We start from the raw sequence: 13,234 nt of genomic DNA, 5'->3' as shown, positions 1-13,234 counted from the left end.
CTTGCCATTCTCGTCCAGCTCCCCGATTCCCGTCCCTCAGCTCAGCTCTGACCCGACATTTGCGCAATACCCCTCATCTCGACGAGCTCCTCCCCATGACACGTACCCCCCGACTGGCATTCCGCCTCACTCGCCCATTTCCCACCGCACCAGCAATTCTCCCATATCGATTCTTATCATCCACAACAAAAACAGCAATGTCGCCGGAATACAAACTCAAGGGCGTTAGCTCGCTGGCCCTCCAGCCCGGTGACAAACAGGAGGTCGAAGTTGAGGGCCTAGATGCCAAGGTCCTCCTCCTTAATGCCGGGGGCAAGGTCCAGGCAATTGGCCCCAAGTGCACACACTATGGAGCACCGCTGGTCAAGGGAATTCTCGGCACAAACGGGAAGCTCACTTGCCCCTGGCATGGAGGTACGTCTCTCTTGGTTTCCCTGATTTCGACTGCTTCCACCCCGTCGTGCACATTTGTCGAGTTTTGTAAGTGGGCGAGCAGTTGGGGCGCTGCTGACCTTTTCGTCCTCGAGTAGCGTGCTTCAACAGCAAGACCGGCGACATCGAAGATGCCCCAGGCCTTGATGCGCTTCCCGTCTTCAAAACCACCGAGCGCGACGGCGCCGTCTACATCACTGGCGATGCAGACACGATCAAATCGGGTCGCCGCAAGCCCAACTTCAAGTGCACGGCGACGGGAGGAGACAAGGTTGTCGTGGTGGGTGGGGGATCCGGCGCCTTGGGAGTCGTAGAGGGCCTGCGCGAGAAGGGCTTCAAGGGCGCCATCACAGTCATCACAAGCGAGGGCTACCTGCCCATCGACCGACCGAAGCTCAGCAAGGCACTGCTGACCGATCTGGCGAAACTACAATGGCGAGACGAGGAGTGGTTCAAGAGCGGGAGCGTCGACATTGTCCAGGATGAAGTCACGGGCGTCGACTTCGGGACCAAGACAGTCGCGACAAAGTCGGGTGGAAAGTTCGCCTACGGAAAGCTGGTTCTATCCACAGGGGGCACGCCGAGGCTCTTGCCGCTGCAGGGCTTCAAGGTCCTTGGCAACGTTTTCACGCTGCGCAATGTTCACGACGTCAAGAAGATCGTCGAGGCCATCGGCGAGAAGGGCAAAAAGATTGTTATCATTGGCTCGTCCTTCATCGGAATGGAAATCGCCGTTGCGACTTCCAGCGGTAATGACGTCACCGTCGTCGGCATGGAGAAGGCGCCGCTTGAGCGGGTACTGGGCGAACAGGTGGGCAACATTGTCAAGAAAGGAGTCGAGGCCAAGGGAGTCAAGTTCTACCTTTCGGCGGGTGTGGAGAAGGCCGAGCCGTCGGCCTCGGACCCATCGAGCGTAGGATTTGTCCACTTGAAGGACGGGACCAAGCTCGAGGCCGATATCGTCATTCTCGGAGTGGGTGTCGCGCCTGCGACCGAGTACCTAAAAGACAACAGCGTGGTGCGCCTCGAGGGAGATGGGAGCCTCAAGACGGACGAGTCCTTCTCCGTCGTTGGGCTCAAGGATGTCTATGCTATCGGCGACATTGCCACGTACCCGTACCACGGTCCCGGCGGCGGCGGCAAGTACGTCCGCATCGAGCATTGGAACGTTGCGCAGAACGCGGGGAGAACGGTGGCGAGCCACATTGTGAACCCCGGCCTCGAACCGCAGTTCTTCACGCCCGTGTTCTGGAGCGCGCTCGGAGCACAGATGCGGTACTGTGGTAACACGATGGCCAGCGGATGGGACGACGTCGTGCTGCAGGGCACGCCTGACCAGGGTAAATGGGCGGCTTTCTACACCAAGGGCGAAACAGTGGTGGCCATGGCCAGCGTGGGCATGGATCCCGTCATGGCCCAGAGCGCGCAGCTTATGCAGTTGGGGAGAATGCCCAGCAAGACTGAGCTGAAGAATGGCCTGGACGTGCTGAGCCTCGGCCCCCCGCAGTGATTGACGGATGGCGCCACGGCCGCAACATGACAATTCATGACACATGTTGATGACGTATTTCGGACTTTAGATTTAATTATGTACTATCTCTTTTTCCGCCTCTTTTCTTGTCGTTTGCGCCAGGTAATATACGAGAGTCCCAGGTTAACTTGTCCATGTCCGTTAGGCGTGCTACAAGTGCCTACACGAAGGACCCCAGCCCACCGAATCAAGTCGGGCAGTAACCCTAACCCCAAATCTGGTTCAGGGTAAAATTTGCACCGCCGGAAAGAGGGAGGCGCATCGTTCATTTCTCCATCCTTCTCAACCAGCCAAGAGAAGGCCAGACGATGGCTTCATTTCCAAGTCAAGCATATCCGCCTTACAACAGTCGCTCAACGTTCTACAAAGCCTTGACTCTTCAAAGCCTTGACTCTTGAACACATCCAATCACTCCCTTGGAATTTTAGGGACGCGGTTCTGCGCACTAAACACTACAAATAATTACCTACCGGTACCTACTTAAATCAGAGAGGCGGGTTGTAATTAGCAGACAGGGGGAAACGCGATGACATTTGCAGTCTCCATATGGTTACTTGGCTTGCTTCATCTTGCTGCCAAGGCGCTGGCTGTGTCTGCCACCTGCCTTGTCACCGTTCTTTCTGTGGTTGTCGCATACCGCCTCGTGTTGCATCCTCTCGCGCGAATTCCCGGGCCCAGGCTTGCCGCCATTTCGAATGTCTGGCAGGCTCACCACGCGCGCCACGGGCGCATGCTTCAGCTTGGCAAGACACTCCATCAAAAATATGGAGCTGCTGTTCGCGTCGGGCCAAACGAGGTTTGGTTTGACTCGAGCGAAGCATTCAAGTCTATATATAGTGAGACTACCGCTGGTTTTCGTCATATCTATCCCTACATACTCCTTGACTCCCCCAGGAGACCAGCAGTCTGAAACGCAGACCTAATAGGTGTGGGCAATGGCTTTGATAAATCTGGCTTCTATCGTACGTCAACACTCCTTGCTGCCCTCAGCTTTTTCTGACCCCGCCTTCAACAGTGGCCACGTCTTTGAGCAAGCCAACTATCGACTGGCGACTAAAGCTCCACTTTCCGGATACGCTGGATTTTCTTTCAGAGTTTGATGTAAAGCGGTATCGACTGCAGAGACGGCTCATTCGCCCTCTGTACCAGACATCTAATCTTCAGAAGTTCGAGCCAGCGATCGACGACGTGATCGATAAAGTTATATCGAAGCTAAGGTCCCTGAAGGGTGCCGAGGTAGATCTGAAGGAGTGGATGCACATCATTGCTGTAGAATGCCTCGGAGCCGTCGTGCTTTCCTGGTCCCCCGGCTACATCCGAAACGGCTCTGACGCCGGCACCAGCGCACAGGGATATCTTGGCTGGAAGCGCAAGAGCGTTTTTGGCCTCTTTCCAACCATCACTACCGCCGCATTCTTCTCGAGATCGCTGGGTAGAAGCTTCTCAAACCTCTGGGGCGTGACATTCAAGACACCCAAGAATTTCAAGCCCTTCTTCACTGTTAGCTTGCTTGGCTCCCTCCTGATCCAACGTGGTTACTAACATCACGTGCCAGCCTGTCTATCAAAAGACTTCGAAACGAGTAGCTGCCGCATTGCGTCTGGATCCAAGGCAACAGACAAAAGACGCTGGTAGGAAGGACCTCCTAGCCGACCTTATCCAATTGCACAAGGACAGACCCGAGTTTACTGAGACGTACCTGCGTCGGCTGGCCATGACCAATTTTGGTGCTGGGCATGAGACAATGTGTTCGGCACTCACCTCGGCCATGGCCATGATTGGCTCCCACAGGGATGCCCAACAAAAGGCTGCAGCTGAAGTGCGTGATGCGGTCCCCGGTCCGACCAGTTACGGCACTGCCGTTCGCCTGCGTTATACCCAGGCCAGTATTAGGGAGGCCCAGAGATTGTATCCCGTTATCGGTATGTCCTTGTCTAGGACTGTACCCAGCGGCGGGATGGAAGCCCATGGTTGCTACTTTCCGTCTGGAACGACAGTGGGCTGTAACCCAGTGGCCCTTCACCGCAACGCTGAAATATTCGGCCCAGATGCCACCGAGTATAACCCCAGCAGATGGCTTGAGGACAGGCAGGACCGCGACGTCGACCAGGTTCGGCAAATGGAGAGATATAACCTGATCTGGGGTGGCGGCTCAAGAGCGTGCCCCGGCCGCCACCTTGCCGAGATGGTTTTGTTCAAAGCCGTCCCTTCGTTGCTAAAGGCATTCGACATCCGTGTTACCCATATGCCCCCCGACGACGACATACAATACTACTTTATGGCCATGATCACCGGGGTCAAGGCACGATTCCTGCCTATTGGTCCGGCAGCGGAGATTTAATACCAAATAGAAGGGTGCGAAATAGAAGGGTACGATACCAGAGGAATCCAAACATAATGCCATTGGGCTTCTATATCTAATATCGAGACACGCACCTTGCCACCAACGTTATAAGGATCGCCGATTCTGGTTTCTAATAACCATTCCTTGATATGGGTATGATGCGTGATGGATTTCTATGCTTGAAATCGACAGTTTACGATCATCACCTGTTATGAGTGTTCTGTCGAGTTTAACAACAGTCGTTAACCGCTTTGACGTAATCTGTGGGCAAACCGATCAGATGCTGGTTAGCTTAAAACTCGCCTCTTGATCGGAAGTCTTTTAAACAACCTTCCCGTTTGTCCCTGGCCCCTGTTGCTTCTGGTTGACTCGCCCGCAGGCAGCATTACCGACCATTCTAATTCCCCAGATCCACCTAACAGATAGGATGTAATTGGCGCATTCCTGCTCCCGTTCAGTCAGTCAGTTTGGGAACACACTCTCCATCGTTCATTCGGGTCTTGATCCGGCTATTCCCTTCGACGCAACATGCCTGCGTTAGTCTTGCTCTCACTTGACCGCGTCTTTTTTATTCTGCCGTTTCGTACCTAGGTACTCAAACATCAGTGGACCCGCATCCGATGTCTCAAACCCAACCAAGACTCCAACCCGCGGACTACAGACGCCGGCGATCCTGTTCATGCACGCAAGCACGCCAGATATGCGCCACAGCCGACCGCCGGGCCGTTGGTCCTTGGCCGGGGCCATAAACCAATTACCAAGATACAAGGTCCAGCAGGTGTGCTCGTCCCGCATTGCCAAGGTTGTGAAACATCTGCTGCCGTGTTTGGGTCTGTGCGGGTTTCCATTCCACGTATTCGTCAGTAAACTAATACTCTGCTCGGAGACCCAACTCGGAGCTAAGTAGAGAGAACCCGAATCTCCCCACAAATGAGATGCAGCCGTGGCGTGCCGAGTGCGTCTAGCCGGGGAATTGTATGCATTAATTACAGGTGAAGAGACTGAGTTGCTATCTACACAGTTGGCTTTACACCCGGTCGGGAGGTGGAGAGGTTCTAGGCTGAACTTGACTCGTTAATCACATTCTGATGGAAATGGTATCTAATTTCCGAGCCGCGGACTCTGGCGAGAATTATTGTTAACGTGTTTCCATTGTGACAGAGTGCAAAGACGAAGGCGAAAAAATTGTGCATGAATTGCCGCCACCTTTTCTGTCAAAGTTGCTATTGTACGAATACTCCACACGTAACTATCCGGTAATCGAGTAGACTAACTCAACCCGCCAGAATAGGTATATATCGATAGAAAACGCCCTTCCCCTCAATGACATACCATGGTTTATCGCCATCTCAGTCCTATCAAACCCTGTAAGATAGATTCGAGCCATGTGCTTACGAATCGTCGAAACTTTCTTTTATCTATTTTGGACTGTAGCCATGTGTCCATTTCTAGAAAAATGTATTATTTATTCTTTCATCCTTCTTTTCTTTTTCCTTCTAGTATGGGGCGACATGTCGCGCCTTAAGCAAAGCTCTGCTCACAGAAAATGTAATAAGACGCCAGATACCTAGCTACATATTCAAGTTATGAGGTCAGATGTAGATATTTGGCTTAGCAATGTCATGAACTAATTATACACTCGCATCAAGAAACAGATATTCTGTTAGGATACATATTCATGTCACCGTGACATTCGTCCTCCGCTTTGATAGGTACCCGCGACGAGTTGGCCATAAATACTGGCCTGCAAGACTGCACGACTATAGTGACCGTAGACAGAGGCCAACATCGACTCTTTCAGAACGCCCAATAGCACTCAAAGTTTCGGGTTGCCTATATTGGGTGTTGCCCCGATATTTGTGCGCGGCAATATTTGCCAGCCAATCGAGACTGCCTAAGTAGCTGATTGGATCTCTCTGCTCTAGCTGGTCGTCGGCAGGTGGTGAGTGGCGTGGTGGCTTGGATTTGCAAGACTCGGTCCGACAAGGTGGTGGCAGCGAGGGATTTTGGCTGGCAGCATCCTACCTACCTAGCAAATCGGACTTGGCTCTCCAGTGCTGACCGGTTGCACCCGGCCACTGAGGTGCAGAGACACTTTAACCGGGTGCGGCGCAGCTGTGCTTGTGGGTCCTCATTGTACATGCAGCGCGCTTGCAGTGCACCGTTGACGGGATAAGTTCTTGAGACCTGGGGTATGTGGACTACAGCACTTTTCATTCGTCGGGTTCCATGTCGCTGGTTATGCATCTGTGGTGGTATTAAGGTACACAAACATATCGTCAAGGAGAGCGACTCCCTCTTTGGGACGGCTCGTCCAGCGGATCCCCTGGATACCAGCTAATATTGAGGTGCCTTTATGATCAAACCCCAGCGGCCAGGAGCCGGCTCGGAGAACTCGGGCCCAACGGTTCGGACTTTGAGGGGCAAAAAGCCAAACCCTCGTACGCTGCCTCGTATTCTCTTCCACTGGATTGGCTGGATGGACTGGGAAGGAGGTCCATGGGACTAATGCTAGACCCGCGATTCCGCAACTGCACCAAGGGTGCTCTAACCACAAGGGTGCTCTAACCACAAGGGTCTTGAGCAACAGAGACGAACAACACACCAGCTTGCCGCATAGGGACGTAATGACTGGGCCTTGGCTTTGGCCTCCGCATCCACAAGACCCGTGGGGAGTCGCCGGCACACGCAGAAGCTGTGAGAAAATACGCCGTATAAAAGCGGGAAATGGCGCGTGCTTCGACCAACTCTTCTTCTGCTCTAGACGTCTAAGTGAAGGCGTAATTTTGTCGAATCACCCCTTTAAATTCTATCTTGAGCATGAAAACGAGTTGTCAAACCAGCCAGTCGACTAGCCAATACGATGAAGCGTCCAGATTGCCCCTCAAGTTCCCACCTATCGAGTACCACACCAAATGCCGGTAGAACTTGGGAGGAGATCGTGGCTGACAAGCAGCGGACTGATGCTGCAAAAATACCCCCAGAATGGGTCCTGCCGCCGGCGGTAGTGGCAGGGGCTGAGGCCAGGCGAAGCCTCGTCGGTGCCTTCATCGAGGGGCTTCTTGATGCAGAAACGTGCCGGATTACCGATATGGATGTTCCTGATCTCGTTGGGCTGATGGAATCGGGGGCTTTCACAGCTGTCCAGGTGACGACGGCGTTCTGCAGGCGTGCGGCAGTCGTCCACCAGCTTGTTCGTGATAATCCACCTCGGCGCCAGAATATGACCGTAGCTCACAGCATTAGCAGACGCGGAACATGCTTGAGATCGGTTTCAACAATGCGCTTAAACGAGCCGCAGAGCTAGACGACTACTTTCGTGCACACAACAAGCTCATCGGCCCCTTGCACGGAATCCCCTTCACCCTGAAGGACCAGTTCCACATCAAGGGCCTCGAGACTTGCATGGCCTTTGTAGGGTGGATAGGCACTTTCGAGGGCAACAAGGGAACAGGAAAGGAGCGGGAATTCGAGAGCGAAATCATCAAAGAATTCCATCGACTCGGGGCGATACCGATTGGAAAGGCGAGTTGCGTCATTCTGCTAACCGATTGCCAGTATATATTCCAAGACTGACAAACGAAAAACGCAGACGTCTCTCGTCCAAAGCATCTGGGTGAGTTTTGCTTGGCCATCACCCACATCAAGTCCATTACTGATTCGTCAAGTCTCCCGAAACGAGTAACAACATCCTTGGTTATCTCTGGAGCCCGCACAATCAGCAGCTGTCATCTGGCGGATCTTCGGGAGGTGAGCAGAGCTGGCGAGATGCCGAGACAGCTGATTGCGATCCGAGATTGACTGACGCGAATCTTTTGAAACAGGGGAGGCTGTCATGCAGGCACTGAAGGGTAGTGCATTTGGCGTCGGGACGGACATTGGGGGTTCTGTTTCCATGCCTGCATCCTTCAACGGCGTTTTCAGTCTGAAGCCGTCTTCCGGCCGTATCTCTATGAAGGACGTGGCTAACACGGTAGGAAGCACAGGAATCGATTGGGTGTCACTTTCCCTCAAGCTAACGTGAATTCGGTATTTCTCAGGGTCCCGGCCAACAAATCATGCCGACAGTTGCAGGTATCATGGGCCGATCAGTCACCACACTTCGGCTCGTCTTGAAGTCTCTGCTTTCCACCGAGCCCTGGCTCCAGGATCCCTACGTCGTACCACTGCCGTGGAGAGAGCTTGAAGACTGTTGCCCCGGAAAGGGCTTAGCCAAGTCAAAACCAACATTTGGGTTCATGGAGAATGACGGCATTGTGATTCCCCACCCGCCAGTACAGCGAGCTCTTGGCTTAGTGAAGCGCGCCCTGCAAGAGGCTGGATACGAGGTGAGCACGAGAACCATTTTTCTCTTGCCCCTTAATCTGACGACTAGAAGCTAACAACTGTACACGTCATAACAAAGACGATCGACTGGGGCCCGCCATCAAACCTAGAAAGCCTCCAGATCCATGGCCACATCGCCCGTGGAGACGGATGTCCGGACGTGTGGAGGGCGCTGCAGCTGTCGGGTGAGCCCGAGGTGCCTCAGATCAGCGGTTTGTTCGAGCCCGATGGCCCGCGGGATCCCATGTCATTGCCCGAATACCAAGACGTCGTAGTCCACATGCGCGACTATCGGAACCGGTACCAAGAGTACTGGATGTCGACAGCTGGGCTAACAAAAACCGGCCGTCCCGTCGACGTGTTCATATCGCCCGTTACTGCGACAGCCGGGCTTCTGCCAGAGAAATTCTTCCATGCCGAATACACCAACTCGACAAACGTACTGGATTTTCCCACTGTCGTGATCCCAGTTACCTTTGTTGACAAGGACATTGATGTTGGCGATCCGAACTTCAAGCCCATTACCGAGACAGATGCGATAAACATGGCTGCGTGTAAGACAAACCCACCCCACCCCCCAGCCTTGACCGATGACCCACATCACCCAAGTGAGGTGACACGTTAGATGCAGTGATTTCTTGAGTCTTGACTAATCCCTTCTTATCAGATGACGCATCGGCGTACCACGGAGCGCCAGCCGCTGTGCAAGTCGTTGGGAGACGACTGAGCGAGGAAAAGGTACTCGCCATGGCCGAACTGGTGGTTGAAGCTTTGAGCTTGTGCAAAGCCAAGGGCCATGGGCCGTCATCGGTGGGATGATGGGATCCAATGTGAGAGAGGGCTAAGATCATGGGAGTCCCACGTGCCGTCTGCTTTCGACTTTGACGACTAGAGCTCAGGACGCCATTTCATCCCTAGCTAGACCCAATGAACTCATGACTTCGCCCAGGCTCGGTCTCTGCGCTCCAAACTGTTGATTTTGCCACTCAGGGCCATTGAGAAAGATTCGTGCCTGCTCCAGTTCGGACTTCCACCATTCTTGTGCAGTGCCGAGCACGGAATCTGCTATCTGTTGCGCGTCGGGTGACATGTGCATGTGTCCTTCGGGATACAGGAGGCTGCCCGCCCGTATCACCCGCCCGGGTCTGGGTTCCGTTGGTTCTTGCCACTGCGGAGCGTCTGCTGTGCAAGCCTTGATGATGTCGCGTATGCAGGCCGGCGTTTGGCGAAAACGGGGAAAGGAAATTTCCGGCTCAAGTGGGTAGGCATACGCCATACTGGGACACACGGTGCTGATGCCCTCAAACACGCAGTAGATGAATAATCCCAAGCAGTAAGCCATGGCCTTCTCCTGACTTTCTCGAGACAGCGAAAACCACGGGCGATTTTTGGACTGAACGTACGTCTCACCAGCAGTGGGAGGTCTTTGCCGCGTGTATGATGCGACGAGCTCGTCCCAGTCCTTGTTCGTAGTTCGATGGCGGTGGCTGCGAAGATTCTCTAGATATTGCGGGTACAAAATCTCGGGTGGGCACCACTCGTGCCAGTTACCACGCTGCTCGAAGTCGCACAAGACGGCGACCATGCCCGACTCTGCCGGCTCTGACAACAGGCCGCCAAGTGAGCCCAATAGAACATTGTCTGGGCGGAGGTCCGAGTAGAAGGTGCCTCCTTTCTCCTTGACGTGCATTAGCGCCGAGGCAACTTGCTCACACCAGCGAAGCTTAAGGGAGTCGCCGAGCGCCCCGCACCGGTCCCGAGCCGGGAGAAGGTCACGGAGAGAGCCGGCGGGAAGGTAGGGCACGAGAAATCCGAACACTCCTTGCTTTCCGCCAAAGCCGCACTTCTTGGTCACTACGGCTATGGGGCGCGGCATGATGTGCGGATGCGAGGGCGTGGTGAGGAGGAATTTGAGCTCGTGCAGCACATGATCAAAGCCATCGGTGCCCGATTTGAAGATGGCCGTCTGGCCGTGCAGCTCACGCCCACGGCCGGCAGAGACATTGCACCGCACGAGGGTGACGGTGTCGTGGAGCTGGCGGAAGGCGCTAAGACTGGCGATGTCAATGTCAGGGGGCCAGTCGTGGTCGGCGACTTGGCTGGCCCAGAGCTGCTTGAGTGCGGGCAGCGAGGTCGCCTTGGATTCTAGTTGGTAATTTGGCTCAACGACGAGATCGATGTCGGCCAAATTGCTCACGATGGCGTCAATGACGATTCTGGAGCCAAAGGGCAAGCGACGATATCGCTGCAGAAAGCCCGTGTCTTGGCTGCAGTGGCGGTCTAGGGCTTGGCAGATGTAGCGGGAGATGCCCAGGGCAGCAGTGGCTGGAGGGTGCTGCAGGGCAACTCCAGAAGCTGCGTCGAGCGTCTGACGGAGGGCGGGTGGATACTCGTCCTGATCGGGCACAAAGACGTCGATGCGCAGAGGCGGCAAGCCGTTGGACTCGAGCAAATCCAGAGGGAGCGCGAAGAAGCGCGTCTTGAAAGAAGCGGCGCCATCGACGCGCCAGCGCGAAGCTTGACATGTTCTGCCTGCGGGTGGTAGAGCGTTGACGCGATTCTTGGGATTTAGCGGTGAGGAGTCCCATGGCTCGGCCGTTGTGACGGCCCCACCTTTCCTCCTCGTCAACCGGCCCCGCAAATCTTCATGCTTGAAGACGAAGCTAGGACGCCATAGCGCATTGATGACCTCATGTCCCATTTCCATGGCCGCAACGATTGAATTGGATTGATTCAAGATCGACTGACTCCCTGGCCGTGGCTCTGTGATATTTTCAACCAGAGTAAGGTACATACAGTGCGGGGTACAGGCAGTTTGGATGACGGGGAGGAGCTGGCAAGTTCCCAACTCAGGTATGTACTGGTCCAAGTGCCGTAAATACAGGCCGGACTGCGGAGAGTGGGGGACGACGGAACGGGCAGGCACGATGGAGGCCTTTCGTGAAATATACCCAGCCACGCAGCATTTGTGAGCCTTGGCGTCAAGGAGCGACCCCAAGCGTCTCGGGTGGATACTGTCAGCATTCTAAACAAGATACCAAAAGGAATGTCGGTCCTGAACCAACTTGGGGAATTGCTTAGCTTGCCAGCCCGTCACTTGTCATTTCCTTCAGTCTCCATTTTTGGGCGAAACCCATTACCAAGCCAGCTTGAGCACCCCAACGCCTTACAGGGCTGAGGAGAATTGATACCTACTATGTGTACCCTGGGTGCCAGGGTGTGAGTAGACGGGACCAAAACCCCGCCCGCTTACGGGCCGGATGACTCGATGCTGAGCGCAGATTGCTAATCTCAATTGGTGGGGTAGACTGGTGCCCATTGGACACCCGTGGCAGTTCTCCGCGATTCTAGCTAGAAGGGCCGACCGAGCTTGCTGATTTTTGCCAGCCTCTGATGTAGATTTATCTCGTTAAAAATGTTACGATATGTGATGTACTGGTACAACATCCGTACAACTACGGTTACTAGTAGGTACCTTGGGCATATTAAGATTAGATAGCGTAAAGTGGTCCACTGCTGAGGCAGGGAGGTGACCTAAGGAGTTAATTAAGAGGTGCCTACCGAGATCTAGGTGGTAGTCCCACCGAAGGCTGCTGCACTGTGCACTGCCTCCCCCCTAACGACGTTGCGTCGAATGTCCCCTGCGGGTCTGCCTAGGACGTTGGACAGAGCACCTCAGCTGAACCTGGCGCGCGAGCCACGCACGGCTACGGATACCTTGGGATTAAAGCAAAGAAACCCCCGTATCGCGCGGGTTTGCAAACTGGTCAGCCAGATCACAGTCGCAAGTCTTTCCCCCCCAGACTGGATTTCTGACTTCTGCTAGTCATCAGACCCCTCCCATCCACCACATTGCCGGCGCGATTCCACCGCTGCCCTCGCTCTCTGCGTGATTGCCTCCACTTTCGTATGTCTTCCGAGCTCGTCCTAGACTGCACTGTACCACATTCGTGCTGGTACACAGGAGCAGACTCGGCCTCAGGTTGTTTTCGGCAAACCTGACTGGCCACCTTACCAGTACCTACTGAGGCAGTGTGCTGTAGCTGTCAGAGACTGTCAGACTGGCGTGTGCACTGCACTGCACTGCACTGCGCGGTACCCTTGCTTGCTCCTGCACACACACACACACACAAACACAGACTGTTTCTCTCTCTCAAGCTGGGGTAGATGGCCAACATGGATGCCGAACTCACGCACGGAACGCTGCTGGAAGCTGCCAACCTCTTGCACCTGCCCGTCGACTTGTTGGTTGAGCGCCTCGGCCTCGCCCCCGACAACCTGTTCACGCCATCAAACACGTTGTCGCGAGACCTGAGAGCGGCAGCGCCCCTCTGGCCCCCGACGGTTGGCGCTGACTCCTGGCCGCCCTACTCGGACCACGGGCGCTCTGCTCGTCATCTTCTTCAAGTCGGTGGGTCTGGGCCTGGGCCTGTGCCTGGGCCTGGGTCTGAGCATGGCTCTCTCGTTAGCCTCGCGTCCTGGGGCCAAAATGCTTTGGAAGCTTCCCGAGCCAAACCGGCTCCGCTTTCTCCCAGCCATGGTGCCCTCTCGTCTAGCGTCTCGTGTGCTTCCGTCCCGTATCAAACCGTCTTTGATCAAGC

At 54.8% G+C, this 13,234-nt stretch overlaps 3 protein-coding genes across 3 annotated transcripts; 2 read left to right on the top strand and 1 right to left on the bottom strand.

Annotated features, from left to right (window-relative positions):
• Nucleotides 1-197: 197 nt before the first annotated feature.
• Nucleotides 198-4,304, top strand: B0T26DRAFT_632676 (cytochrome P450; the record flags this gene model as incomplete). The annotated part of the gene is made up of 7 exons (XM_060436468.1): nt 198-337; nt 494-495; nt 531-1,938; nt 2,642-2,799; nt 2,890-2,925; nt 2,979-3,463; nt 3,519-4,304. The coding sequence occupies 7 exons, from the start codon at nt 198-200 to the stop codon at nt 4,302-4,304; spliced, it is 3,015 nt and encodes a 1,004-aa protein (XP_060301780.1).
• A 2,866-nt stretch (nt 4,305-7,170) lies between these two features.
• B0T26DRAFT_631126 (amidase signature domain-containing protein) lies at nt 7,171-9,452 on the top strand (the record flags this gene model as incomplete). Its single annotated transcript, XM_060436320.1, has 7 exons — nt 7,171-7,500; nt 7,557-7,841; nt 7,976-8,057; nt 8,132-8,280; nt 8,348-8,635; nt 8,713-9,187; nt 9,301-9,452. The coding sequence occupies 7 exons, from the start codon at nt 7,171-7,173 to the stop codon at nt 9,450-9,452; spliced, it is 1,761 nt and encodes a 586-aa protein (XP_060301779.1).
• A 76-nt stretch (nt 9,453-9,528) lies between these two features.
• Nucleotides 9,529-11,340, bottom strand: B0T26DRAFT_631797 (uncharacterized protein; the record flags this gene model as incomplete). Its single annotated transcript, XM_060436389.1, has 1 exon — nt 9,529-11,340. One exon carries the CDS (start codon nt 11,338-11,340, stop codon nt 9,529-9,531), a length of 1,812 nt encoding a protein of 603 aa, XP_060301778.1.
• Between the last annotated feature and the right edge of the window lie 1,894 nt (nt 11,341-13,234).

The sequence above is a fragment of the Lasiosphaeria miniovina genome (assembly GCF_030549165.1).
Source record: "Lasiosphaeria miniovina strain SMH2392-1A chromosome Unknown B0T26scaffold_1, whole genome shotgun sequence".
In the NCBI taxonomy this organism is placed as follows: domain Eukaryota; kingdom Fungi; phylum Ascomycota; class Sordariomycetes; order Sordariales; family Lasiosphaeriaceae; genus Lasiosphaeria; species Lasiosphaeria miniovina.
Note: the sequence above shows the minus strand (reverse complement) of the source record. Positions and strands in the feature narration are given on the sequence as shown.